The following is a 27,087-nucleotide window of genomic DNA, read 5'->3' as shown; positions in this document are numbered from 1 at the left end:
CTATCTTGCTTCTTCCGAGTCCAGCTTTCGCATCCATAGAGTGTCATGGGAAAAACCATTGGGGAGATTAGTGTCCAGTTCTTAAATTAAACTAATGGAGCTCCCTCACAACCTGAGCATGACATGGACAGGTAGGGAGTGTACAAGGAGAGGGGAGTTGGGTACTGTACACATCCCTAAATGTCAGGCGATACTGCAGTTGTTAAAATGAGACCTTGGGTTGAACCTCAGTGACTTCTTACCATGGCAGGCACTGTTCCCTCTAAGGTGTGCACGCACTCACAAGTTTTCTGGTGTCTGCTCAGTTAATTTTAGGACCTGCTTAGGTTGAATTAGGAAGGCCCCAGTCTGAATGCACGTACACACACAGTGCCTTGATATTGCTACCCAGAACAAAACTCATTCTGCACAGAGATGAAAAAAAATTAGTGGGACCACTGATGGCAGGGGTTCCCAATGTTGTTGGACTACAACTCCCATCATCCCAGTCCCAATGGCCTTTGAGACTGAGAATTGTAATCCTGCACAAAGGTATCTCTTGCAAATCTGGAAATATGATTTATATATAGATTTAAGAATACATGACCTCCGGTTAGACCCTGACAGGAAACAGACTTCCCTTTTGGGCTTCCCTTGATTGAGGCTGCACATGGAAATCAGAGACTTGGAAATGACAGTTGTTTCCTCAAATCCTCTCTCTTTAACAATAAGGTCTGCAAAAAGACCCCCAAATGTGTTGGCATTTCCTCAAAGGAAAGCTGCTCCAGCCCGCTTCAGCCCTTTCCAGGTCTACAATATGCCTTTTTTTTGTTCCCAAGGGAGTCCCTCCCCAATGCAAAGTTAGCACTGGGATTCGAATCCAAGCTGCGGCCTGTATAAAACCGGCTCCTCCGGATTAAAAATAAATAAAAATATCCCGGGCGGTGGAACTCCCCGGCGCTTGCGCTTCCCCCACTGACCCATAGGGGGCCACCGACGACAGTGAGAAGAAACGCAGCCAGCCACCTCCGATTCTGTAGTGGGGTGAAGGCCGGGAAGCCGCAAGAGGCGCGCCGTGATTGGCCGGCGCGCCTGCTGTCACGCGGGACGCTTCAACTCGTCGGCCGCGGCGAGGGGACGCTCCCTCCTTCCCTACTCGCTGTGCCCTCAGCGGCTTCCGGTTCCGGATCGGGCGCTGCGACTCTTTTGGGAGGGTGAGCGGTGGCCTCCGCTGTCCTCTAGTCGCGGATTGTTGCCAGGGGCGGGCTTGGCGAGGGTGGGCCGCTCGCAGCCAGGTGGGCGAGGCCTATTTGCTGGGGAGGGCGAGGGCCGGGGCCGGGGCGGGGGCTGGGGGCAGGGCAGGGCAGTGGCCCCCCTGCGTGTGGGGCTGGGCTGGGCTGGGGCTGCCCTATAGATCATCTTATGTCAAACTCCTTCCAGACCCTAGGGAGGACCTCCCTGTTTAATCAGGCTTTTAATTCTTAGTCTTAAAGCTATTTAGTTTGATTTTTAAAATTCTTTTAAGAAAAACAACAACCCGGTTCTAATTGATTTATCATTGTGATTTTGTGTTTTAAGATTGCAAACCGCCCAGAGATTTATACATGGGGTGCAGTGTCCCCTCTTAACAGGGATTCCCAGATGCTGTGGACTACAACTCCCATAACCCCTAGCAAAAGCCATTGCAGCTGTGGAGTATGGGAGCGGTAGTCAACGGCATCTGGGAAGCCCTGTTAGAGGGAATGCTGACGGGGTGGTAGGAAAATGCATTAAAGAAATAATAATACATGTCTTTAGGATGGCACTGGTGTGTCTCTGGCAGTTTCTTCTGGCCCTGGGCAGTTGGTGCTGCAGTCCAGGTTCCTCCCACCCCAGAGCAAGGCTGCACAACTTTGGCTCCTCCAGATGTTGTTGGACTACAACTCCCATCACCCCCAGCGGTCAGCAGTCTCGGGTGATGAGAGTTGTAGTCCAGCATTTGCAGGAGGGCCAGAGTTGTGCAGCTTTGCTCCTGAGGGAGAAGGAGCTCCGAGTGGACTTGGGGGGGCTGGCTGATGGTAACCTTGTGAGCCCATAGAAGCAATCTCTCTGTTGATCTGTGGTCTTCTGGTCCCTGGTAATTGGCTCCTTTAGTCCAGGGGTCTTCCTTCCAGAGGGAAGCAACAGAAGGAGCTGTAGATGGATGCTAGAGTGCAGTCACAGTCCTTGTGTTAATCTTCATAGTCTTCAGGTTCTTGGCATTTGGTGCTATAGTAGAGCTTCTTTTATCGGGACAAAAGGGGCAGAAAGAACCATGGATGGACTTGGGTCTGGCTAATGGTGAAGGTGGCAACCTGCACAAGCAGCCCTCATGTTGATCTTCAGAGTTTTCAGGTCCCTGGTGGTTGGTGCCACAGTCCAGGTTCCAAGCTGCTCTCTCTTCCCATATCTCCAGGCTGAGGGGCAACATGCTTCTGAATGCCAGTTGCTGGGAAGGAACGGCAGGCTCTCCTGGGCTTCCCAGAGGCATCTGGTTGGTTTCTGTGGGGAACAGGATGCTGAGCTTGATGGACCTTTGATCTCTCCAGTAGGGAAATTCTCACAGCACTGGACTGTTAGCCGTGTTTGCTTCATTTCATTGTTCTTGATTCTTAGAATATTGTTCTTAGTACTAATGGAATAATCCATCGTTTGACTATTATTTGCCAAGTATGCTGTGTGACGTATTAATTCAGAATTATCATATTTTTCCTCCCTCTTCTTCTCTTGCAAATATGCTTCCTCTGAGGATGATGAGCTGTGTTTCAGTTTCCCAAGTGTCTGTGAGGGTGACTGGGGCATGCAGAGATCAGGGTGAAGAGGGTTTTGCTAGTTTAAGACGAGTCTGAATTGGTGGCAGGAGAGCAGTTTGTCTTTGAAAGCTGTTATTTTCAGTTAGTCAGTGAAATTCAAAGGGCACCTCTGCCTCTATTAATGCTGCTTGTTAATGCACTCCTGCTTCCTGCCTGCAGGTAGTGAGGTGACTTTTTAAATTGCTGTTTGAGAGCACTGGAGAGTTTCGCCCACTGAGCTGATTTCAAAGGTCTAATCTAATCCCACCCCCACCCCACAAAAGCAGAGTCATAACCTGCTTCCCTGGTTCAAATGCAGAAACTCAGAAAGCAGGAAGCCAATTTGTATACATATGGGGATGATTTACAACAGTGGTTATTTTCAGCCTTCCTGGCTAAATTAAAGATTGCATCCCAGACCCATTTTGCTTTCCCATTTCTGTAGCCTACTCTAGTTGCAAAAATCTGGACAGGTCCCTTCATGTGCTGTGCGTGGTGGAAAGAAGAGCATCCCTTTTGACGTCCCCCAAGTTCCTGCTCGGTGAGTATTGACTTTGCATGTCTGGGTTCCCATCTGTTCTGACTGCTGAGTATCCATTTCCAGCAGGACTTCTCGGATATCTGGTAGCTGAGGTGTCACCATTGCAGGCATGCTCTGCTTTTCGCTACTGATTTGGATTTGCTCTCTGACTGGAATGAGCCATAGCTCAGTGCTATAGCACCTGCTCTGCATGTAGAAGTCCTAGGTTCAGCCCCTGGCAGCATCTCCAGGAAAGGAGATATGCTGGAATAGGAGATATCCAGGAAATATGTCTGTCTGAAGCCCCAATAATGTGTGTGGGTTCTCTTCCCCTCAGCAGCTTGGAGAACGGCAGGATGTGGCACGAAGCCCGAAAACATGAGCGGAAGCTCCGGGGGATGATGGTGGATTACAAGAAGCGAGCCGAGCGTCGGAGGGAGTATTATGAAAAGATAGTGAGTGTTCTCCACGTAGGCTCTAATCTGGGGGAAACTCTGATCTCTCATGATTAACCTTTCTGTTTGCCTAATCCATTCTCTTCCTGCCAACCAGAAATCTTGGGCAAATGAGCAAAAGCCAGGTTTGTAAGGCAAGTGCTTTGATATGTTGCTACCCTTAAGGGATGAAGTGCTGCTGGACAGTATTGCAGAATCCCCTTCTAGATAGATAATGTATGCCTTGCCCAATACTAGGGGCGGGTTACTTGTTTCCAGTTGTATGACTGCATTGAGCAAGTGTCCAAAATTGGTGGGTGTTGACAAACTTTGTGAATGTCTGAAAATAAGTGGGAGTATAAAAATAAAGTCTGTCTGTGTGAGTGAGAGACAGAGATGGATCCCTGTCCTTCCTCCATTGAGTTTCAGAATGGTTGTTGCCCAAACTCTTAACTAGCCCTCTAAAATAGGTTAGGCTGACTGACCCAGAGTTGTTCAGTGAACTTCATGGCAGAGTAAGGATTTGAACCTGTCCCTCCCCAGCTCTAGTCTAGCACTCTAGTGACTCCTTGCATATTGTACAGACATCAGTGAATGTCAGCACTTGTATTTAAATGGTGGTCAACACTCACTGGCACATCTAAGTTGCCAGGCACTTGCCAAGTGTTGGGCATTTGCTGTGACATGGATTAAAAATGGCAAGAGATTGTTTCACTACAGAACTAGCACATGGGATGTTGTAAAAGTAAACTGTGGTAATTGATCAAGTGTCACCATGTAAAACTCCTGTTTCCAACCAAGAGAGTTCCGCTGTAGTTCTCTCTGTCCCCTCCTTCCTCCCCCAGTTTTGAAGGAATCTAATGAAAATACTTGAGAGGAGGGACAATTCTGAAATGCATCTCTCTGACTTCAGCTTAACAAATGACTTGAAGAATCCTGCTCTTAAGAAATTGCAGACTCATCCTATTTGATCCTTCCCTTCTAGAAAAAAGACCCGGCCCAGTTCCTGCAGGTCCACGGCCGGGCATGCAAGGTCCACTTGGATTCCGCTGTGGCTCTTGCTGCTGAAAGCCCCGTGAATATGTGAGTAGCTCTCTGTAGCTTTCAGCTCTGTGTCAGCAAAATGGAAACTTGCCTACTGAAAGCAAGGGGCTTCCCTTGACTTGTTAGACTTCTAACCCTTCCCTTGCTATTCTATCCCTTTCAGGATGCCGTGGCAGGGGGATACCAACAACATGATTGACCGGTTTGATGTTCGAGCCCACCTGGACTACATCCCCATGTATACTCCTCCACTGCTGAACCCAATGTAAGGTGCTTGTTGATATTCCTGAGATGAGCAGCGCCTTGCTTCGGTCTCTTGATTTTTGTGCAGTCAAGTGGTTAATTGAAGGCTGAAAGTGAGGCAAAGAGGCTCTCTGTCTTCCATCTTGGAGCGATAAGTTACTGTGCATGAAGCCAAATAGTAGGGTCAGTTTCTCTGCCAGGTAGGCAGAGGTCAGAGTTCTGTAGCCTTTTGCATAGTGAATGCTTTGGTTGTGTTAATATACTGGCAGGACTGAGAAGTCCAGATGTCCAGAACTTTGAGAATTCATCTCTGGAGTGGTGGCTCTACTCTTTCAGAGGAGGGTGGGCTGATGAGGCATGCAATCCCCTCCCCTCACATCTGCATTCAAAACCCAGCACCAGCATTGTGCTCCTGTATTATTTGAATTTAGGCATGCTTATGGCAATCCTCAGCCCCCTAATGGTGCAGCAGGGAAATGACTTGACTAGCAAGCCAGAGGTTGCCAGTTCGAAGGGAAACACCTATATCGGGCAGCAGCGATATAGGAAGATGCTGAAAGGCATCATCTCATACTGCACGGGAGATGGCAATGGTCAATTCCTCTTGGATTCTATCAAAGACAACCACATGGCTCTGTGGTCGCCAGGAGTCGACACCAACTCGACAGCACACTTTATCTGTGGCAATCCTAACTGTGATTGCTTGAACACATTTCTCTCTCTTTTGGTTGAGGTATTCAAATGAAATGCATCACTAAGAGGTGAAGACAACTGTCAATGAAGATTTTATTGGGTATAAGCGAAACCAATGAATACAGTGATGTGCGAATCTTCATGCGTTACACATGTTTTTAATGTGTGTTCTTTATGTTGAACTTTAATGTTTGGCTTTGTTGGGCCAGGATCCAAAGAATCATGCAGCTAATTACGTGACCTCAAGAGGACTTTGAGCTCAGTGGAAGGGCACGTCCTTTGCAGAGGTTCCAGGTTCAACCTCCAGCATCTCCTGCTAAAAAGGATATAGGAATATATAGGAAGCTGCCATATTCTGAGTCAGACCATTGGTCTATCTAGCTCAGTATTGTCTTAACAGACTGGCAGCAGCTTCTTCAAGGTTGCAGGCAGGAATCTCTCTCAGCCCTGTCTTGGAGATGCTGCCAGGGAGGGAACTTGGGACCTTCTGCTCTTCCCAGAGTGGCGGCTCCATCCCCGGAGTCAGGGGGATCTCTGGTAGCCGGCGCTCAGAAAGACTTCTCTCTGTCCAGGACCTTGGAGAGCTGCTGCCGTTTAGAGTACCCAACATGGGACTGGACCAGGCTGCCCAGCTTTGGCCCTCCAGCTGTGTTGTTGGACTACAACCCCTGTCATCCCTAGCCACAATCTCCAGTAGTCGGGGATGATGGGAATTGTAGTCCAGCAGCAGCTGGAGGGCTGACGTTGTGCAGCCCTGTTACTCGATGGACCAGTGCTCCAAATCTGCGGGAAACATCTTCCCTCCAAGGTAGCTTAGCACATTCCTTTTTGTTAAGAGAGCCAATGTGGCAGCAGTGTTGGACTAGGAGGGAGAGACGTCCAAACCCCCACGTGGTTAGGACGCCCACTAAATGACTTTGGGCCTGTTGCGCTCTCAACCTGATCTACCTCGTTGGGTTGTTAAGCTAGGACTGGGATGAGGCCTTGCACAGGGAGGACCCTGAGCCCCGCGGAGGATGTGGGAGGTAGACGTGCAGCCAGTAATCATCTCAAACAGTTGCTAGGGCCGGAAGGCCGACTGTTCAGAGAAAGTAAATAGCGTGAGGTGCCCCTGTGCCAACCAAAAGTTGCTTTTTGAATCCTGGCCCTAAAACATTTTGAATGGGTCTGTCTCTATGCGGTACTGTAGAGGCAGGGAGCATGCTTTTGAGATGGTGGGAGAGAATTGACTGGGTGACCTTGGGGCATAGCAGGAAGCCATGCAGGGCACAGGAATTTCATTCCCGGAATGCTTTAACCTTGGGCAGTTTCTGCTGAGGTAGAATTTTTTCCCCCAGAGAATAGAAAGTGTTTGGGATTGTGTTCCATTGGGATGGAACCAGCTCTGGATGACCAGCTCTGAGTGAGAAGTGTCAAATGAAATGTGGACTATGTTCTTGCGACTTGGTTGTGCGCTGTGGGGTTCTAATTCCAGTCTCTGCCTCTCACTTCTCCAGCTCCCCAGAACAAGAGTCTGATGAGAAGAAATGCAATTACGAAAGGTACAGAGGCTTGGTGCAAAACGACTTTGCTGGCAGTAAGTTCCTCTGGACTTTCCTCTTGATGTAGAGTGCGGAGGTGTGGTCGGGGGAGAGGCGCAGGACGTATACGTTGAGCATTCTGTTGCTCTTCTTCAAGGCAGCTAAAATTTAACACCCCAGATGACTGATCTTAAAAAACAAGCAAACCATTTAAGGGGAGGGTTGACTTGGGGAAGGACAGTAGCTCAGTTGTAAAGCACAGGTTCAAGTTTCCTCCTTCCAGCCAGGAGACAATCCTATACCAGATGGACCAATGGCCTGTCTCGATATAAGGCAGCATCCTATGTCAGTATTCTTGGGCTCCAAGCGGCTGCTTCGAAGAGAGGGAGGACTCTGTATGTTCTAGTCCTTGGGATTGAAGTGTCACTTGGGACTCGTTGATCTGGGTGCAGTCTAGGGGATAGAAGGTATAGCAGCCTAGATGCTGGGTGGGATAGATAGTCCCCTAAATGAGCAGTAGGAATAACTCTTGATGGTGAAACTCACCGGCACTAGCGGTGTGCATTGACCGTTTGCCACAATTCAGTCCGAATTCGGACCGAACCATGGGTCCCCAAATTGATTGAGTCGAGCCTACTTGGGGGCGGTGGCGGTTGATGAACCAGCTTAAACTGATTGGAAGAGGTTTGTGATAGAACTGCTCAAACCAGCCTGGTTCGTAATTGAACCGGCTCTGCACATCCCCAACTGGTACTTGCTGCAGTTCAGGAATTGGGATGTGACTAGCTATTTCCCTCCCGCCCACCCCGTTTACTCAACAAAGGGACCTGAACAAATTTCCCGAGAATGTTTCCTAGGTGTCTGTGCAGCTAGGATAGAATCTCTACTTGATGCAAGCTGGTAGAGAACGGGACCCCACCATCACTCTCCACCTTCTTCTGGGAGCATTGCGGCCTTGTAAGGCCCTCTGCTGGTCCCGTCTGCTGAATGTCTCTGCCCTGGGGATGTGCTTTCCTACTTGAGTGGTGGGGGGATGGCATATCAAATCCGGGAGGCAGATTGCAGGGAAGCCTGACCTGCCTACCCGGAGTGTCTGTTTCCCTGGTTAGCGGATCTTCCCTCCCTCCCTCCTGGCATGGCCGTATTGGGGGTGGGCGAGCCGTGTTGTCCTTCCAGTCCCCTCGTCTTCCTTGCCCTTGATAAGCCGGATTCTCACGCTGACCTGCTTTGCCTCTTTGCCTTGCAGTCTCGGAGGAGCAGTGTCTCTATCAGATTTACATTGATGAGCTGTACGGGGGACTCCAGAAGCCCAATGAGGATGAGAAAAAGAAGTGAGTGCCTTGGACAGCAGGGAAGGATGAGAAGTCACTGCTGGTCCGAGTAGGCCGTTTGGGGTTAGAAGGACCAATAGCCTGACGCAGTATAATGCAGCTTCCTAGGTTCGTAAGATTCCCCCCCTCCCCTCCCAAGCATGATGGCTTAGAGAAAAATCTGATCCTCTTATCAAAACTCGTTGATTTTCCCTCAGAATCTCTCAGATATCTTTGCTTGAGGAGAAACCTCCTAATTTGCTTTGAATTTTAGGAACATAGGAAGCTGCCATATACTGAGCTAGACCATTGGTCGGTCTAGCTCAGTATCTTCTTCACAGACTGGTAGCGGCTTCTCCAAGGTTGCAGGCAGGAATCTCTCTCAGCCCTATCTTGGAGATGCTGCCAGGGAGGGGACTTGGGACCTAGATGCTCTTCCCAGAGCGGCTCCATCCCCTGAGGGGACTATATCTTACAGTGCTCACACTTCTAGTCTCCCATTCATATGCAATCAGGGCAGACCCTGCTTTGCAAAGGGGACAAGTCATGCTTGCTACCACCAGACCAGCTCTCCTCTCCTAAATCTTGGTGGCAACATGAATTCAGGCCATGCCCCGTTTAGCAAGTGCAGGTATTTGTCTCCTCCTCTGGGTTTTGGGCAAAGCCACGATCTGTAAAAGAAAGAAAGGGGGTTGGAAGTGAGGGCAGAAGCTCTGAATGCCCAGGTGCTGGCCCTGCAGACTCCAGCCGGCATGTATGTAACGGGGTGTGTTGGTCCCACCAGGCTAGCGGAGAAGAAGGCTTCGATCGGCTACACGTACGAGGACAGCACAGTGGCAGAGCTGGAGAACCTGTCCGAGAAACGGACGGAGGAGGAAGACTCCGAGGAAGACAGCAACACAGACGAGGATGAAGTTATCCCTGATATCGGTACGTCTCCAAAGGTTCTCTGGTTTTTGGAGTGGACTTTAGCGAAGTTAGAAGCCTAGCATTGCCTTGCGGTTACCACCTGATCTGGGGCATCTGCTACTGGGTCTCTCTGTTGAACACTGGGCATGCCTGCACCATTCACACACATGGCAGACGTCATCTGTTGGAGAAGGTGTCCAGCATGCTTATGCAAAGAGCCAGGGTCACCTGTGGCCAAGTTCCTTCTCCCTCCCAGTAGCCTTTGCCACTTCTTCCTTCGCAATAGCTTCTCCCAGACTTCTGGCACTCTTACCATCAGCACACACTCCCTGCCTCCCTGCTTCCTCTTCCTGTCTTTAGTGTCCTGGATTGGCTTTGGCAGGTGTGTGGCACTCGGAACAAATCGGCCTCCCAGCAGAACCACAGGACTAATTGGCTGTGCCCGGGCGGGGCGGGGGTGCAGTTGTGGGGTCTGGGCATTTGTTTTCCAAAAGAATACCAGCCCCCGTTCTCTTCTCCCCCTGCTCCTGTACAATGCCACCTGGCAAACTTCCAAAAACACATTGTGATCTTGGGGACAGGTATCTTCTGCTTGCAACCTTGGAGACGTTGCTGCCGGCCTGTGTAGACGGCACTGAGCTAGATGGGCCAATGGTCTGACTCAGTCTAAGGCAGCTTCCTTGGCTCCTGTCTGCCGTTGAATCGAAAGCCAGTCAAAATATATCACAACACTGAGCCCAAGGCGCAGCCAGGAAGAAAGGATGGCGTCATTTGAGACAGCAGGAAACCTTTGGATGGCTGAGGGAGGTGGAGGTGGCGGAACAAAGATCCCAGGCAGAGAGTTGTCAGGAAAAGGGGGAAGTGGGGAGAAGAGGGGCAAGGTCACAGGGAGGGTTTGAGGTGAGGGGATCATCATCTTTTTATTATTATTTATTTTATATGTTTATTAGTTTGTTCTATTTCTATTTATTTAATTTATATACCGCCTGACTCCAAAGGCTCTAGGCGGTTCACAAAAATGAACACAATGGAAACAGTATAAAACCCAACTATTAAAACAGCAATTAAAAATCTAAAACATTCAGAGATTACTAAAAGCCCGGCTAAAAATCATGCTGGATTTGGGAACAGACAGAAAGGTGAGGTAGGGATTTCGGGTGTAGCACAGGGTCAGAGTGTTGCGAATGGTGAAGGATTTGGGCAGCAGAATTCAGGGATAAGATCAGGCAGGTGATCAGCCCCCTGGTGGCCCCCCCAAAGGTGGCTCTTGAGATCTTGGCCCAAGGGTAGGGACTGTCTTACTGCCTCAGGGGCAGCGTTGCCTCTAACAGGGATTCCCAGATGTTGTGGACTACAACTCCGAGAATCCCTGCCTGGGGATTCTGGGAGTTGTAGTCCACAACACCTGGGAATCCCAGTTAGCGGGAATGCTGCTCAGGAGTCCTTTGTGCCTCTGACCAAGTCGCCTGTTGCCCAAGGGGGCTGTCAGGCCTGGGGGTGGGTGGGGGGTCAACCTACAAGGGTGCAGCTGCGAACGGGTGCCCTCGTACTCCTTGCAGATGTCGAAGTTGACGTGGACGAGCTCAACCAGGAGCAAGTGGCCGACCTGAACAAGCAGGCGACCACCTACGGGATGGCAGAGGGAGACTTTGTCCGGTAAGATGTCCGAGTCCTCGAGGCTCTGGAGATGAGCCAGTGTGCAGGCTTCTCCTCTGCATCTTTGCTCGCGTGTTTCCATGGAGACGGGCTTGGGTGAAGGATTAGTTGCCTAGGTTACCAGGGACCCAGGTTGATATTTCCCCCTGCGTTGTAGAGCTGGGGGAAGCCCAGAGAAAGGCAGCCCATCCCTTTGGCTATTATTCCTGGGGCTGATGGGAAGTGTAGTCCATCAGCATCTGGGGACTCAAGGTTGGCGACCCCTGCTTTAGGCTGCCTTTTGAGCTATGAGGCCTCGTCCCGAAATAGAAGTATGAATGTGTGTGTGAGAGAAATACATTGGGAGCTAGAATAGTTCCTTCAAAGTGTTAAAGGGCCATTTCCTCCCGGTATAAATATCTCCCTCTTTTTCTCCCTCTGCCTTTTCTGTTTTCCTGGAAGAATGTTGAGGAAGGACAAAGAGGAGGCAGAAGCCATCAAGCATGCCAAAGCCCTGGAGGAGGAGAAGGCCATGTACTCGGTGAGGACGGCTGGGGCCACAGGCACTTGGAAGCCCTTCCAGTTTACTGCTTCACCTCCATCTTACAGTCAGCTGCGCCAGATTCTGCCCTGGCATCTGGGCGAGGGAGGGGCAGGACAACCGTCCGTTTGTGGGAGAGAAGCATCGGGGTGCGGATGGGCAGGGCCTCTTCCCAAAGAGGCACCTCCGATCTATCCCGGGTCCATGTTCTCTTCCAGGGCCGTCGCTCTCGGCGACAGAGGAGGGAATTCCGAGAGAAACGCTTGAAAGGAAGGAAAATCAGTCCTCCGAGGTAAGACTCTGAAGACGCAGGCTGGTGTGTCTGCCCTTGAGCCAGGCAGTTCTTGTCTCTTGCCATGAGAGTGCTAAAGAGCAGCGGAGCAAACGTTGGCCTCCATCGTACAGGGCGCTTGACATGAGGGCCAAGATGGCAGCGGATACAGCTTCCTCTGCAGATGGGAGGTGGCTGCACACCGCCTGAGACCTTGAGTAAGCCTTCAGCCGTAAGAGGAGGGCACCCTGGAGCAGGTGGCTTTGCCCGTCTCCTCCCGGAGGAGAGCTTCCTTGGATCATCTCCCCCTCTGGGTCTAGGAGCCCCTTGTGCTGTTCAACTCTGCTTCCACCTAGAGCAAATGAATTTGTACCCTATGTACAAATGTGAACCCATTCCACCAAGTTCTTTGGGCCCGCCTTCAGCAGAAATAGCGTGGACTCTGTCAGCCCTCTGAGCCTCTGCCTCATGTGTGTCTGCCCCATCTGTCCATCCTTCACTGCTTGCAGTGGCTGTTCTGTGCCCCAGTGCTGGGTGCCCCATGGCCTTGTGATAACTGTGCATGCACTGGCATGTCATAAGGAACCATGGTAGCCAGGACAGAGGCGATACTAGCCCCAAGGGGCAAGACGACCACAGTCCTTGGGACGACAGGTAATGGGGACAGCTAACCCTCTTCATAAACTATATAGCTTGGAACATAAGCACATAAGAACAGCCCTGCTGGATCAGGCCCATGCCTATCTAGTCCAGCATGCCTAGTCCAGCATCTTGTTCCACACAGTGGCCCACCAGATGCCTCTGGGGAGCCCTCAGGCAAGAGGTGTGGGCATGCCTTCTCTCCTGCTGTGGCTCCCCTGCAACTGGTTTTGAGAGGCATCGTGCCTCTGAGGCTGGAGGTGGCCCACAGCCACCAGACTAGTAGCCATCGGTTGACCTGTCCTCCATCAATTTGTCTAAGCCTCTTTTAAAGCCATCTAAGCTGGTGGCTATCGCCACATCCTGTGGAGAATTCCATAGATGAATTATGTGCTGTGTGGAAAAAGTACTTCCTCTTGGCAGTCGTAAACTTCACAGCCTTCATTTTCATGGGATGACCCCTGGTTTTAGTGTTGTGAGAGAGGGAGGAAAATGTCTCCATGCATAAGCTTCAATTAGTCGTTGGGGATGTTTCCGTAAGGGGAGCAAAATGTTTTTTGTTTTATGGGCTGTATTGTAATGGCATAATGGCCCAGCGGGGAAGCAACCTGCTGAGAGAGGTTTGGATCCCCACTGGTATGTTTCCCAGAATATGGGGAACTCTTATGTCAGACAGCAGCAATATAGGAAGGTGCTGAAAGGCGTCAATCATCTCATACTGTGCGGGAGGAAGGCAATGGTAAACCACTCCTGTATTCTACCAAGAAAACCACAGGGCTTTGTGGTCACCCGGAGTCAACACCGACTTGACGGCACAACCTTTCCTTTATTGTTACTGTTATGTCTTTATCTCGTCTCGCAAAAAGCTTGGGGCAGCAAACATGCTGCTTCCTCCCAACGATGGAGTCCTCAGCCTTGTGAGGTTGGTTTGGAGACAACTAAGAGGAACATGTGTTTTTGTTCTTCCTGAGATGGGCTAGAAGTGCTTGCTGGGAGCTTGGACAGCCGTTTGGCTTTTGCAGACCTCCCATGACACCCTCCCCCCCGCTTGTCTTCACAGCTATGCCCGGAGAGACAGTCCCACCTACGATCCTTACAAACGGTGAGTGGACACAGCTACTCATCTCATGTACCCTTGGGGCCTTCCCCTGATCAGCACACGTGCTTATGGGCTTATCAAAATTGGGAACTTTTTCATGAAATAGAAAGCTGAAATATGGCGTTGTCCAAGACACTCTGCTTAGTGGAAAAGCTGAAAACAGGAGCGAGTGAGTGAGTGAGTGTGCCTCCCAATCTAACAGCCAAAGTGCAACAAGAGCTTTGTCTCGTAGTAGTGGCCACATACAAATGCAAACTGGAGGTGACATTTGGACTGTGGGAGCCTGGCCAGTGCCTATTCCTTGCACTATTCAGTAATCCTTGGATTTAAGAAGGGGAGATTTTCATTGGCATCCAGGAAATTATCAGTTGGTAGAATACAAGCGCTGTGTGTGGGAGTTGGTATCCGGAGGAGAGGTAAATAAAGAAATGCGTCAAGTCTTTGGAGGAAAGGGAGCTTCATGCATATTCATACCAGAAGGGTGGGGGCACCTGATAGCTGCTGGGATTCTTGCCCAGAATGCTGGACAGTGTGGATTCTGGCCTGGTCCGGTCCAGCAAGGAGCTTGTATTGCAGGGCTGCACAACTTTGACCCTCCTGCTTATGTTGGACTACAACTCTCATAATCCTCGTCTGTTGGCCACTGTGGGTGGGGATGATGGGATTTGTAGTCCAGAAACAGCTGGAGCACTGAGGTTGTGTACCCTGTTGTATTCTTAAGAGGGCATACTCAGGATCTCTTAGCCCAGATGGTCTCAAACTGGGGTCCTTGGACGTTTAATTTAATTAATTTATTTGACCTGTTTTATCTATTGCATTTATGTGCCGTGCTTTTACAAGTCAAAAGCACTAACAACGACTGAAACATCAAACCCTATAAAACAACTTGAAATGGCGACCAATCACGCTTTGAAAACATTATGAACTAAAAGCCTTAGGATCAAGTCAGGTGTGTGGTTCAGATGTTGGGCTACAACTCCCGTCATTCCCAGCCACAGTGATCTTCAGCCGTTGTGGCTGGGGATGCTGGGAATTCCATCCCAGCATCATCTGGGGGCCCGAGTTTGAAAACCCTGGCTTCGCCAGAAGTTAGTGAAGACTTCACTGTCGGTGCTCTCGAGGGTGCCCTCTTAGCTCTGTAGGTCGGAAACTCGCCAGGGTACCCCGGGGGGCTTCCTTAGTCAACCAAGCACAGACTGCTCAGGTTCAGAGTGGGCTTGCCCTGCCCCGCGGCTCCCTCCCGTGACCTTCTCTCCCTCTCCCCCTCCTCCAGATCACCCTCAGAATCGACTTCCGAGTCCCGCTCCCGCTCCCGCACCCCTTCCCCGGGCCACGAGGAGAAGATCACTTTCATCACCAGCTTCGGAGGCAGCGACGAGGAAGCGGCAGCCGCTCAGGCCGGAGGAGCCCCCCGGAAAGCCGCCTCCCTCGGCAAGGCACGCGCCAGCCAAGTGCAGCAGGGCAGCGCTGCGGCAGGTCATAGCGCCTCCTCCCGGTCGGTAACTTTCGCACCCGCTCCGCTTTCCCAAACCTTAAAGCAGAGACCGTTCCGGGGTCAAAGGTTGACATCTTGTTTTTTTCACCCCCCCTCCCCCCCATAACCCGCCGTCCTCCCTGAATGCTCAGACCTGAGAACTGAGTATTTGAGAACTGCATTCCCATTGGCCACTTCAGGCCAATCCCCATGCAGCCCGCCTTCCATACAGAACCTGGCCAGGAGACCAGGGGAAAATGAGACCCCTGTTCCTGTGGAATGCTGGGAAGTGGAGAGTGGTTGGTCTCGGGGGTACTGAGGTGGGTGGGGGTCAGCCAGCGCCCCCCACCCCTGCCCTGAATCTGGAGCTCTCTCTTGCTCGCCATCTTGTTTTCCTCCACTTCTGTTCCTTTGCTGAAGGACTTAGAAGGCCCAAGGCCCAGCAGGGTCGGCTGGGGTTAATATCAATGCTTTCCTCCTTTTCTCTTGGGGCACTCCCTGGTCTGGGGTACTGGTTTATTGCAAGTTTAAAAAACCTAAAGTTCTGCACGCTGGAGAGCCCAGACCCCGCAATTGACTGAAGCCTAGTTCTCCCTGAGGTGGTCCAGTTGTGTCTGGGCTGTGGTGGAGCTCGTCCTGTGACTGACTGCTCCTCCATACAGAAAACGAGATGTCTGGGAGAATGGCCCTCTGTCCACGGCTGTCCTAGCCTGTGCGAAGGTCCATCCTTCTTTTGCTTGCAAATTCTGGGGTATTGACTGTGGTGAGTGATTGCCAGGAGGCGGGGCAATGGACCGGGAGCTATACAGAGAATGGAGGTCCTTCTCCTGGGCTCTGGAAGCCTGTTCTTGAGCTCCCCAGTATGCTTGAGGATGCCTGGAGGCAACTTCCGCTACCTTGATTAGAGGTGTGTGGAGTTGTCTGTGCCCGGAGTTCCCAGCCTTAGGCCCCCAGCTGTTGACTACGGCCGCCATCATCCTGGCCACAATGGCTGATGGGAGTTGTAGTTCAGCTTCTGGGGACTCAAGGTCAGGAACCCGTGGCATCGTCAAACTGCTCCAGACTCTTGGGTGTGTGTTTTGCATCTCACCTGGCTTGCAGTCCAGTCAGCCTGCCCATTCTCGCCCCATAGGAACCTTGCCGTAGCACTGAATCCACCAGTTAACTCTGTGTGTGTGTGTGTGTGTGTGTGTGTGTGTGTGTGTGTGTGCGCGCGAGAGAGAGAGAGAGCTTTTCTTGACAGCGTAGACAGCCAGAAACTCCTTTCTTTCGCCTTCCCCAGTGAGATGCTCAGGAACGGAATGGGTGGCCCAGTGCTGAGCAGGGGGGCTCTTGCAGTAGACCAGTGCCCTCCCCGCCCCCCCTGGCTGGCCTTCTGCACCAAGTTGCTCAGGAGCCTGCAGGGTCTTCCGGGCTTTCCGCCTCCACTCTTGAGTGCATTGCAGAACGAAAGCAGGGGGCTGGGGGTTACGAAGGGGGCCTACCCGAGCCTCTGGGAGTGTCTCCTCTGCGGTCGGTAACTTGGAAGCTTCTCTCCCGCCATGGTCCCATCGGCCTCGGACGTCTTTGCGCACCGTCTCAGCCGCCCCCCTCGCTCCCCGCCCCCCGCTGCCTGCCAGTCCACTCGCCTTCCGTATGAATAGCCAGTGCGGCCTCTCTCCTCTTTCCAGGCGTCGCTCCACGTCCTCCTCTTCCTCCTCCTCCACCTCCTCCACCTCCTCCTCGTCCAGCTCCCGCTCCAGCTCCCGCTCTCACCGGGCCGGCGGGTACCACCGAGCCAGCCGCTACGGCCGCTCCCGCAGCCACAGATACTCCCGCTCCCGCAGCAGAACCCGGCGCTACTCGGCAGGAGGCTCGCGGGACGGGCGGCGCCACTCCAGGTCGCGCTCCACTGAGCGGGGCTGGCGCTACGGCTCCCGCCGCAGGTCCAGGTAAAGCGGGGTGCGGGTGTGTGTGTGGGGGGGGACACTCTTGGAAGGATGTGAGCCCAGGTGCTGACGGCTGCGGGCGTCCTCCTCGAGGAAGGCTCCTCCGCCCGGCCAGGATTGTGTTTGTGAGGATGCGCTTTTGTGGCGGGAGATGGTTATCTGACTGCCGAGAGGGAGGGATTGCGGCTTGACGGGGGAGACGCGGCAGAGGCGGGTAAAGCGATGTGTGGAGTAGAGAGAGTGGACTGAGAGAATCTTTTTCCTCCCTCTCTTACAACACTAGAACCAGGAGTCACCCCATGAAACTGAAGGCCGGGAAACTTAGGACCGGCAAGAGGATGTCCTTTTCCACACAGCAGCTCATAGTTCCTCTGTGGAATTCTCTGCCACGGGGTGTGGATGGCTTTAAAAGGGGCTTAGATAAAACCATGGAGGACAGGTCTGTCAATGACTGCTAGTCTGGTGGCTGTGGGCCACCTCCAGACTCAGAGGCACGATGCCTCTCAATACCAATTGCAGGGGAGTAGCAGTAGGAGAGAGAGGAGAGTTTGGTAGCAAGCATGACTTGTCCCACTAGCTAAGCAGGGTCTGCCCTGGTTGCATTTGAATGGGAGACTAGAAGTGTGAGGACTGGAAGATATTCCCCCTTAGGGGATGGAGCCCCTCTCTGGGAAGAGCAGAAGGTTCCAGGTTCCCTCCCTGGCAGCCTCTCCAAGAAAGGGCTGAGAGAGACTCCTGCCTGCATCCTTGGAGAAGCTGCTGCCAGTCTGTGAAGACAATACTGAGTGAGATAGACCAACAGAGTCTGACTCAGTATATGGCAGTTTCCTATGTTCCTATGAGAGTGGGCATGCTCTCCCCTGTGGGCTTCTCATCTGGGGCATCTGGTGGGGCACTGTGTGAAATAGGATGCTGGACTAGAGTGGCCGGGGTCTGATCCAGCAGGCCTGTTCCCTCTGTTTCAGGTTCAGCCCCTGGTATCTCCAGGCAAGGCCGGGAAGGGTCTGCAGAGCTGCTCCCAGTCAGTGCAGAAATGGAGCTAGCTGGTGACCTGACCCCGGGGTCAAGCAGCTGGGGGCACCTCGGGGCCTTGCAGCTCGCCGCTGCCAGCAGTCCTATGGTGACTTTTGATGTTCAAGCGATTTGTACACAGTTTGGAGCACTTTTGATTAGCAAAATGGTACAGGAATATAATGAATGAAGATACTGTTATTTACCCAGATCAAAGATGACTCTGAATTTAAGACTCCTCCTTTTAAAAAGTAGAGGGTCAATACAGGGTATACCTGCATTTACTCCAGAGGAACAAGACTCTGAATTTAAGACAACCTCCTGATTTCTAATATATATTTAAAAAAAAAAAAACCTTGGGGGGAAAGTCTAGCCTTGGATTCAGGTTAAATGCAGCAGCATTGAATGCAAGTAATGAAGTGGCTGACAGTGGTGCTCCTGATCGCCAGGCCTTGTGGGCCTCTAACAAACCGGTCTTTCCTCCTTCCCCAGGAGCCATTCCCGGTCTGGGGAGCGCCACCGGTGGAGCAGCCGGGGAGGGAGGCACTGGAGCAGCAGCAGCCGCAGTGACAGCGAATCGCGAAGCCGCAGCAGGTCAGCTTCTCCGGCCAGAGAGAAACCGCTGAGGCCTGCGGCTTCCCCCGCTGTAGGGGAGAAACTGAAAAAGTGAGTGGGGCCTGCATCTCTGCGTCTTCCCCTGCCCTGATGCTCCCCTTGTGAGTTCTCTGGACTTCCATCTGCCCCTCGCCAGGGCTGGGTGTACTACGTAAAGAGCCAAGCAAGCAGATGACTGGATTCTGCACCAAGGAGAATGGAATTCTGCAATCTGTCGGAATTTCTGCGATTCTTTCTGTGGTTTTTCTTTTCATTGAGCAGTCCCTTCTGCATGATCTAGCCACAGGGAAGAGTTATTATGCAGGAGATTGATTCCACACACCCCCCCCCGCCCCCATCCCTGGCCGAAGACTAAAAATCATCATATTCTGTAATCCTCTTTACTTCTGAGGTTTCACCAGGGTGCTCCTTCCTGCCTGCTGTGCTTTCAAGCACGTCTTGAGTGCAAAAGCGTGGGTTGGGGATTGGTGGTCGGTTCTTTCTGGGCACTGTGCTCCCTTTCTGCTGGAGCTGTAACAGTTATCTCTCTTTCTCCCTCTCCCACCCCCTTCTAGGGCTGAAACTGCTGGTGGTAAAGAGACAGGAGCTGCCAAAGTCAGTAAGAATTTAAACCTCACCTCTTTTTAATTCCCATCACTGCAGAAAAGAACTCGGGGGAACAATAGAGAAGCAGGAAAAATAAATGAGGAGCTGGAATGGCCACAGTGGACTGCTTCAGGTGCTGTCAGAGATGCAGATTCTCTCTGGCGTCTGCTTGTACTGCTGAACTAAAAGGCACCCTGAAGTCTGAGCTTTCCTGGGCCAGCATTGAGGAGTTTTGGGCTTCAGGCACGAGAGGATCAATGTGGGGGTGGTGGTTAGCTGGGTTATTGCCGAAGGGGTTGTGTGTTCTATTTTCTGGGAGGCATGGTTTTTCCCAGGAAGGCCTCGAAGCCAGGAGAAGTTGCTAATTTGGGAGGCTTTCAGTGCATGGGGAAGGGGATTGGGCTTATTTATTGCAAGGCCTTGTGTTTTCTGTATCTGCACTTGGAAATTGACTTCTGTTGTTGGTCCAGTCCTGCAAAGAAGCTGCAGCTTCCAGCATCTTCTCTGCCAGGACCCAACTGGATCCTGCTTTGCCCTCTGCTCCTCGTAGCCCTTTCCTTCTGTGTGTCATGGCTGTCTTCCTGAAACGATATGCCTGTGCCCAGCCCAGCCTGCTGGAAATCTGGAGTGGTGTCAGGCTGCCAGAGGGAGAACAGAAGTGTTTACGTATTTATGTATTTTATTTATTTATCATTGGATTTAAATATCACCCTTCCTAAAGTGGCTCAGGGTGACTTACATTACAGATAAAAAACACGTAATAAAACAACTAAAATAAAATTAAAAAATTTTTTTAAACCAGATCACAATTAAAACCAGATGTCAGTAAAAGCCAGGCTAAAAAGATGGGTCCTTAAGGCTCTCCCGAAGGCCTCCAAGGAAGATAGTCCTCTCATATCCACGGGTTTATTAACCCTCATCCAGCCCACTACTGCCTGTAGGCAGGCATTTAAGCGGCTAACACCATTTCCTGATATTGATGACAAGAGTAAATAGATTTGGGTGACATCAGCATATTGATAGCACCCAGCACCAAATCCCCTGATGACCTCACCCAGCGCTTTCATGTAGATGTTAAAAAGCATTGGTGACAGACTGGAGCCCTGAGGGACTCCATACAGCAGCTCCTGTTTAGGAGAGCAACTGTCACCAAGCACCACCATCTGAAATTTACCCAAGACATAGGAGCAGAACCACTGTAAAACAGTACCTCCTGTCCCCAAATCCCTCAGGCGATCCAGAAGGATACCATGGTCGATGGTATCAAAAGCTGCCGAGAGATCCAAAAGAACCAGCAGAGTCACACTCCCTCTGTTGGTTCCATGGCAAAGGTCAGGCTCACCAAGGCCATCTCAACCCCATAGCCCGTCCTAAAGCCAGTTTGAAATGGGTCTAGATAATTGGTTTCCTCCAAGACCGCTTGGAGCTGGTCAGCCACTACCCTCTCAATCATCTCACCCAAACATGGGCGCTTGGAGACATATAAAGTTGCTTGGTATGGGATCAGATAGGCCCTTCTAGCCTAAAGTTTCCGACTCCAACTGGCAGCCTCTCTCCGAGGTATCTGGCAGAGATCATGTTGAGCTCCGCTGCCCGAGATCCTCTTAAGTGGAGGTGGCGGGAACTGAACTTGGGACCCACCTAGCAGTGATGGGGGTTGTGGTGGTGGTCTGCAAGGATTTTGTGGACAAGTGCATTGTAGTCGTATCCCTCGTCTACTGGAACTAGGACCTATGGGTGAGTTTACTCCTCTTGCTTAGATTAGCTTAGGTCATCTTAGTTTGGCAGGTTCTTATGTGGGTTTCCCTGGAACGATGACCTTTGAACTTGGTTCAGCAGTCCAAAGTGAATTGGAGGCTAAAGAGAGGGCAGTCCCTGGCAGGCTTGGGATTTTTCGGATCTGTCTCAAATGAGTGAGCAAATCATGAATGGCAAGCTCTTAAATAATAATAATAATAATAAAATCTGTGGGTAGGGATTTACATGCATCGGGACCCGTGCAAAAGCCAAGATAACCAACCAGGCTGTGTATGGTTGAGAATTTTGGGGGGATTTTGATGTCGGGATCAGAACACTGAGAAGACGAGTTCTGGGTTTGGGGTAACGGACAGGGCAGTTCATGCCTGCAGGAGAGTTCAGCAGATACTAGCTCTGGAGCTCCAGCCTCTGCGTAGTTGCCGGGTACTCGGTTTTAGGTACATGGGGCCCTGTGAAAATTGCACCCATGTGTAGACATCTGAGGAGGTGTGAGGCAGAGCAGGCATCCCAGACATGTTCTTGCTTCTTACCATCCATCCATGTGGGGCAGAGAGCGTCTGATCTTGCCCACTGGGCGCTCTGTCTCTCTCTCTCCCCCCACCAGTGATGTGCCCATGAGAGGCATCCACCGTCTTAGGTTAAATTCCTATTTGTTTTGCAGACCTGCCTCAGGCTGAGCAACGGTGACTCTCTTGCAAGGAGCCCTGGATATCTTCTAGGAGAGGGGTCCCCAGATGTTGTTGGACTGCAATTCCCACCATCTCTTTTGGCCCTAGTGGCAAGGGAGTTGATGGGAGTTGTAGTCGGCAATATCTGGGGGCCAAAGTAGGGGACCCTTGTCCTAGGCCAGCCTTGGAACAGGCTTCCCACCTAAACCCTAACTACAAGGTTCCTTGGAGTGACTTGAAGGGAGGGGAGATGATCGGGAGGGAGGAATTTGTTTTTAGGTTTCTAATTGTAGACGAGCCTTTACATCAGGTAGCTGTAGCAGATCCTTGGAATCCACTTTCTCAGATTCACAGGTGCCAGTGTAAATTAGAAATGCAGGCCAGCCAAATGCCAAAGAAAGACCCATCTGGCCCAGACTGCAGATACTAATTCCTGTTTTAGATGCATCTTGCTGGTCTCTCCTTCCACAAGCATGGCTGCTGTCACCCTTCTTCTGCAATGATGATTTCTTTTTGTGGAGGTGTTTCAAACCTGCAAAAGCGAGTTGGGCTGTGATGCAAGGCTGTCTGGAGCTTTGAGCTGAAGAAACTTCATGAATTTGGGCTCTGTTGTCTTATTCCTTTTGGTTTTGTCTTGGCCAAAACTTCGAAGGCTAGAACCTTAGCTTTTAAATACGAAAGGAGAAAAGCAGAGATTCTCAAGGTTCCAACCAAGAGATTGGGCGAGTGGGCATACTTCAAAGTGCCCCAAGAGGAGGCATGATCTTGTTCCTGTGTTTTGGGTCACCCAGGTTGCCACTCTTGGCGACTAGCCCAGCCCAGGAAGGAGTGGAGAACTGCTCCCATAGGCTGTTCTGCAACCCATCCTCAAAATTAATAGCAGACTTGCTTGCATTGGGTGTATCGGGGGGTTCTCAAGCTTAGGCCCCCAGATGTTGTTGGACTACGACTTCCATCATCCCCAGCCACAATGGCACTTGGCCGTTGTTCCTAGCCCATCTGGTGGGTCGGACGGAGTTTGAGAACCCCTGACGAATTGGTTTGTCCTTCTTGGCCTGGAATGGTTTGGGCCAGGGAACATGACCCCAAATCATCTTTCAGCTTGACAGAGAGTTCTTCCTGAAGCCCACCCTGCTCCATTGGGGGCTGCCATGGTAGACACACACTTGGTGTGCAAAGTCCCTTGCACTTGCTCAGCCTGGATGTCTGAGGGCTGCTCTCGCCCGCCCGCCTCTAGTGGGCCCCTGAAGCAAGCCGGCTTTTTATTGATTGGGGGCCCAGTTCTTGGTCACGACGGCTCAAGGAACCTTTGGCCTCCACGTGGCTTCTGGCTGCATTTGATTGTGCGTGGGGAGTGTCCTCCCCCTTCCTGCTGGGGATGAGAAGCCCTTTTGAGAAAGCGCGGTGGGTGTCTGACTTCCTTGGGAGCTCCCAATATTCCGGCTTCTTTAGAGGGAGGGGACTGTTCAGCTGACGAAGGCTCTCTCACTGTTGTCCATTGGTGCTGTTCACAGGCTTGTTTTTCCTGAGGCCTTTCTCTCTTTCTTTTTTCTCCCTGCTCCCCACACCTGCTCCCCCTTGACGGTCCCTTCATCTGGGCCCTCAAGCTCTTAACACCTTTGTGTTTACCTTCTGCTTGTAGCCCAAGCTGACCCCGCAGGAGAAGCTGAAACTACGCATGCAGAAGGCGCTTAATCGGCAGTGTAAGCATCTTGGGGGCGGGAGGGAGGGAGAGGTGAGGACACACCAGGGGCGGTTTCTCTCTCCCACCCCCCCTCCCCCTGCTCCGAGTTGCTGCATTTGCTTAAATCTCCACTTCTGCCCCCACCCCCTCTTTTCAGTTAAAGCAGATAAAAAAGCTGCCCAGGAGAAGATGATGCAACAAGAGCATGAAAGACAGGTAAGTGGTGAGTACAAGATGGTGTGGCTGGGAAGCGCTGTTCTGCAAGAGGAATCAAGTATCAGTTAATGGAGCAAAGTGGTGATTCTCTTAGATTGAGCGGGGGACAGGGAGCAACTGGCCCTCTGGGCTCTGCCTTCTGTCTCTTTTTAGATGGTGAGCTCTTTGGGGACCGGGGACCCTCTTATTTACTATATTTTACGGACTATAAAATGCTACGGACTATAAGACGCACCTTAATTTTAATCCAGTTTTTCAGAGTTTTAACATATTAAACTGTTAAAACATATAAGACGCTCTTGAATTTTGGCAGATATTTTTCGAGGAAAAAAGTGAGTCTTATAGTCCATAAAATATGGTATGTCTTGTTTTTCCATGTAACCCACTTTGAGGAGGGGTAGTAAAGAGCATGGCCTGGGCACGGCGGGAAGCTGGATGCCGCCCTTGATGGCTGGGAACCAAGGCGACACGTGGTGATGTCGTCTTGCAGTCCAGAATTGTTGGGAAGTGCAACTGCCAGGGGTCAGAAGGAGAAGCTCCTTGGGGTGTAGCAGCACTAGCATCCTACATTGTGCAGAACAAGGAATGTGTGTGCGATTTTGCACAGCTTGCCAGAAGAATCCCTTTTTTTGGTGCAGAATTTTGGTTACCTGGGCACAGAATGTTAGGCTTTCAGTGGAAGTTCCCAGTGCAGTGTAATGGCCAGGGCTGCCACCTGGGCAGTTGTAGTGAGCAGCAAGGGGTGTTTCCCAAGAGCTCCACCCCTCAAGGACCAGGAACAGAGAGACCCCTAGATCCCCAGTGATGTCATCGCAGGATCGCTGAGTCACCTCGGTTGTCGTGCACGCAGGACAGGGCCTTCTCTGTTGCTGCCCCCAGACTCTGGAATGCTCTCCCGGTGGTTATTCACTCCTCGGTCTCCATCACAGCTTTTAGAAAGCATGTTAAATCGTGACTTTTAACCCAGGCTTTTATTTGATTGTCTCTGCTGCTGCTCTTTGTACTCTGTATTGCTTTTATGCTTTTTAGATTTTTAATAAGATTTGTTTTATATTTTCCGCTTAATATTTTAATTGTGTCTTTTTTACAATCTTGTTTTTCAATTTTGCTGTAAACCGCCTTGGGATTGTTTTAAGGAAAGGCGGTATATAAATTTAACAATCAATCAAAATAAAATAAAATAAAATAAAATAAAATAAAATATAATATAATATAATAATAATAAATGAATAAAATCTCCAGGCTGGGAAGTCAGATCTGCAGAACTTACTTACTGTTCCCTTGTGGAACTGTTGTGTTCTCATCGCAGGACGTTCCCACTTGTGCTTAGCGTGGAATGCAAAAGCAGTTCAGCCGTATGTGGGAACTGGCCTCCCCTCCATTGCGCAGGCCCCGTATGTGACCCATCGATTGACTGGTGATCTGTCTTTTCTCCCTTCCAGGAGCGAGAAGACGAGTTGCGCGCCATGGCCCGGAAGATCCGGATGAAGTAATGCCTCCCGGGGTTTCCCTTCTCGTCCTGGTGTGGAGTGGTGGGCGGGGGGAGTGGGTTGGGCGCCGGTCGGTAATGGCCCGTGTCTTGCTTGGCAGGGAGCGGGAGCGTCGCGAGAAGGAGCGGGAGGAATGGGAGCGGCAGTACAGCCGCCAGAGCCGGTCTCCTTCCCCGCGTCACAGTGAGTGCCAGGGGCTTGTTGGAGGGGCGGGTGTGGAGCCCAGCGAGAAGGCGGGGCCTCCCCCGTTGGGGTCCCGACCGCGAGGCCCCTGCAGGGGGGAGGAGCCTGTCTGGAAGGAGGACGGCTGTCCCGTGGGGTCGGCGGCTTTGCCACGCCCCTCGTGGGGTGTTGGGATGTCGCAAGGGGCGGGCCGGCTGCCCTGTCACCTCTCCCTCTGGTTCCCGACCTGCCTTGGTCCCAGCGGCATGTGACACTCATCTGGCTCGCCTTGAATGTCTGAGAGGTTTTGATTCCCAATCCTGGGCAAAAACGGCACACGCTGAGTGGCAGCCATACCTCTGCCCATTTTTTGCCACTTGCATCCTCCCCAAATCGGCTTCCATAAATAAGTGGTAGAAGCTGTCGCTTGGCAGGAATGGCTTTGGAATGTACTGCACCTCCCACACCCCACCTTTCTGGTTTCTGCTGTTTCCCATTCTTGGCCCTTCTGCCTTCCTAAGAAATCAGCGGCTCTCTTTGCCTCAGGAGGCACATTTGCACAATTTCTGGGATGCAATTTGGAAAGTTCTGACACCCCCCCCCTTTTGTCTTTCATAGGTCGAGAATATAGCTCTTCAAGGAGGTAAATTCTGCTCTTGCCTATCACTCTTTTTTCTCATGGGGGTGGAGTCGGGGTAGTAGCAGGCCCATTGTTGGCGCCGCCAAAATGGAGGCGTGGAAACCCCTTCTGGCCTCACCTTCTCTGAACTGCCTGAAGCATTTAGAGCAGAGTTGTTGTTGGACTACAACTCCCCTCATCCCCAGCCAGTGGCCGTAGGGCTCCTGAGTCAATTAAGTTTTGGAACCCTCAATTTAGACAGGTTGTGCCTTCTCTAGGTTACAAGCAGGGGTGTATGTGTGTGCACTGCACAGGTTTATTGGCGGCTAACCTGTGGTGCTTCAGGCTGGAGGTGCTCTCCCATACACCCACAGTACCTGCGTTTGTTGAGAGCTTCTATGGTTCTTTGCCCATATTTTGTTGTTCATAGCCCTCTCTCTTAGAAGCCGAGGCCATTATACATGGTTATCTAATTTTATTCTCTTTACAGCCCCTTGAGATTGATTAGAGACTAATCTGCATGCAAAGCAGATGCTTTTATCACCGAGCGACAGTAGCATTCTGCTACCAATGATAGAAAACAGGAGTTGTGACTATGAGGCCAAACTCTCACTTGTGTATCTAACTTGACTACGCTTCTGCCTCTTCCAGGCATTCACGGTCCCGATCCCGGAGCCCTCACTACCGCCATTAGGTTGATTCCTGGTGCAGTGCTGTGTTGGCTGCTTCTCACCTCTCTGGTTCACCGGGACCTGTGTAATCCTGCTGTGTAATGATGCTGTAAACTACTATTCTTGTTTTTAAGATGTCAGAAAAATAAACCAAAAAAAAGGAAAACAAAACCCTGCTTGTGGCTGTCTCTTGCCAAGAGCCTTCAGAAGTGTGTGTATGTGTAAGTAAAAGTAACCCTCCCTTGGCCAAAAGCTGAATATGGACTCTGAAGTGCATCCGTTGCTGCTTTCTGAGCACAGAGAGAGCCTGGCATATGGCACAAGTGAGTGTTCTTGTCTTCTCATTGCACAGCTATATATACTTTTGGTGTAGGCAAAATGTCAGGGGGGGAGAAGATAGAGGTTTATAAAAGTGTGCATGGTGTGGAGAAAATGGACAGGACTTTTTCCTCCCTGGGAAAAGTTGAAGGAAAGAGAAGAGGACGACCAGCAGCCAGGTGGATGGACTTGACTACGACAGCAATGAAGGCACCACAGAGAGACCTCAAAGGCCAAGCGG

At 51.2% G+C, this 27,087-nt stretch overlaps 1 protein-coding gene across 7 annotated transcripts; it reads left to right on the top strand.

Moving 5' to 3' along the window:
• The first annotated feature begins 1,102 nt into the window (after positions 1-1,102).
• Positions 1,103-26,699, top strand: CLASRP (CLK4 associating serine/arginine rich protein). 7 transcript variants are annotated; one of them, XM_053268872.1, is made up of 22 exons: positions 1,103-1,193; positions 3,235-3,330; positions 3,647-3,764; positions 4,729-4,826; positions 4,951-5,052; positions 7,220-7,299; positions 8,490-8,574; positions 9,338-9,483; positions 11,022-11,118; positions 11,560-11,638; positions 11,857-11,930; positions 13,609-13,650; positions 14,921-15,142; positions 16,792-17,052; positions 18,553-18,726; positions 19,230-19,269; positions 23,329-23,389; positions 23,528-23,586; positions 25,029-25,075; positions 25,177-25,259; positions 25,857-25,881; positions 26,509-26,699. In XM_053268872.1, the coding sequence occupies exons 3-22, from the start codon at positions 3,666-3,668 to the stop codon at positions 26,549-26,551; spliced, it is 1,917 nt and encodes a 638-aa protein (XP_053124847.1). In that variant the 5' UTR covers positions 1,103-1,193; positions 3,235-3,330; positions 3,647-3,665; the 3' UTR covers positions 26,552-26,699. The 7 variants fall into 7 exon arrangements, 5 of the variants coding, with proteins under 5 accessions (XP_053124847.1, XP_053124845.1, XP_053124844.1 ...); XM_053268870.1 differs by having other exon boundaries at positions 1,104-1,193; positions 3,650-3,764; XM_053268869.1 differs by having other exon boundaries at positions 1,158-1,274; positions 3,650-3,764.
• The last annotated feature ends 388 nt before the right edge of the window (positions 26,700-27,087 follow it).

This window comes from Hemicordylus capensis, chromosome 7, assembly GCF_027244095.1.
Source record: "Hemicordylus capensis ecotype Gifberg chromosome 7, rHemCap1.1.pri, whole genome shotgun sequence".
Lineage (NCBI taxonomy): Eukaryota > Metazoa > Chordata > Lepidosauria > Squamata > Cordylidae > Hemicordylus > Hemicordylus capensis.
Note: the sequence above shows the minus strand (reverse complement) of the source record. Positions and strands in the feature narration are given on the sequence as shown.

What these genes read in the sequence shown, in the direction of transcription:
- CLASRP (XM_053268872.1), top strand. Translation starts at nt 3,666, where the DNA reads ATGTGGCACGAAGCCCGAAAACATGAGCGGAAGCTCCGGGGGATGATG. An exon ending in TGAAGTTATCCCTGATATCG is followed by an intron (nt 9,484 to 11,021) that starts GTACGTCTCCAA and finishes TACTCCTTGCAG; the next exon opens with ATGTCGAAGTTGACGTGGAC. An exon ending in AGGAAAATCAGTCCTCCGAG is followed by an intron (nt 11,931 to 13,608) that starts GTAAGACTCTGA and finishes TTGTCTTCACAG; the next exon opens with CTATGCCCGGAGAGACAGTC.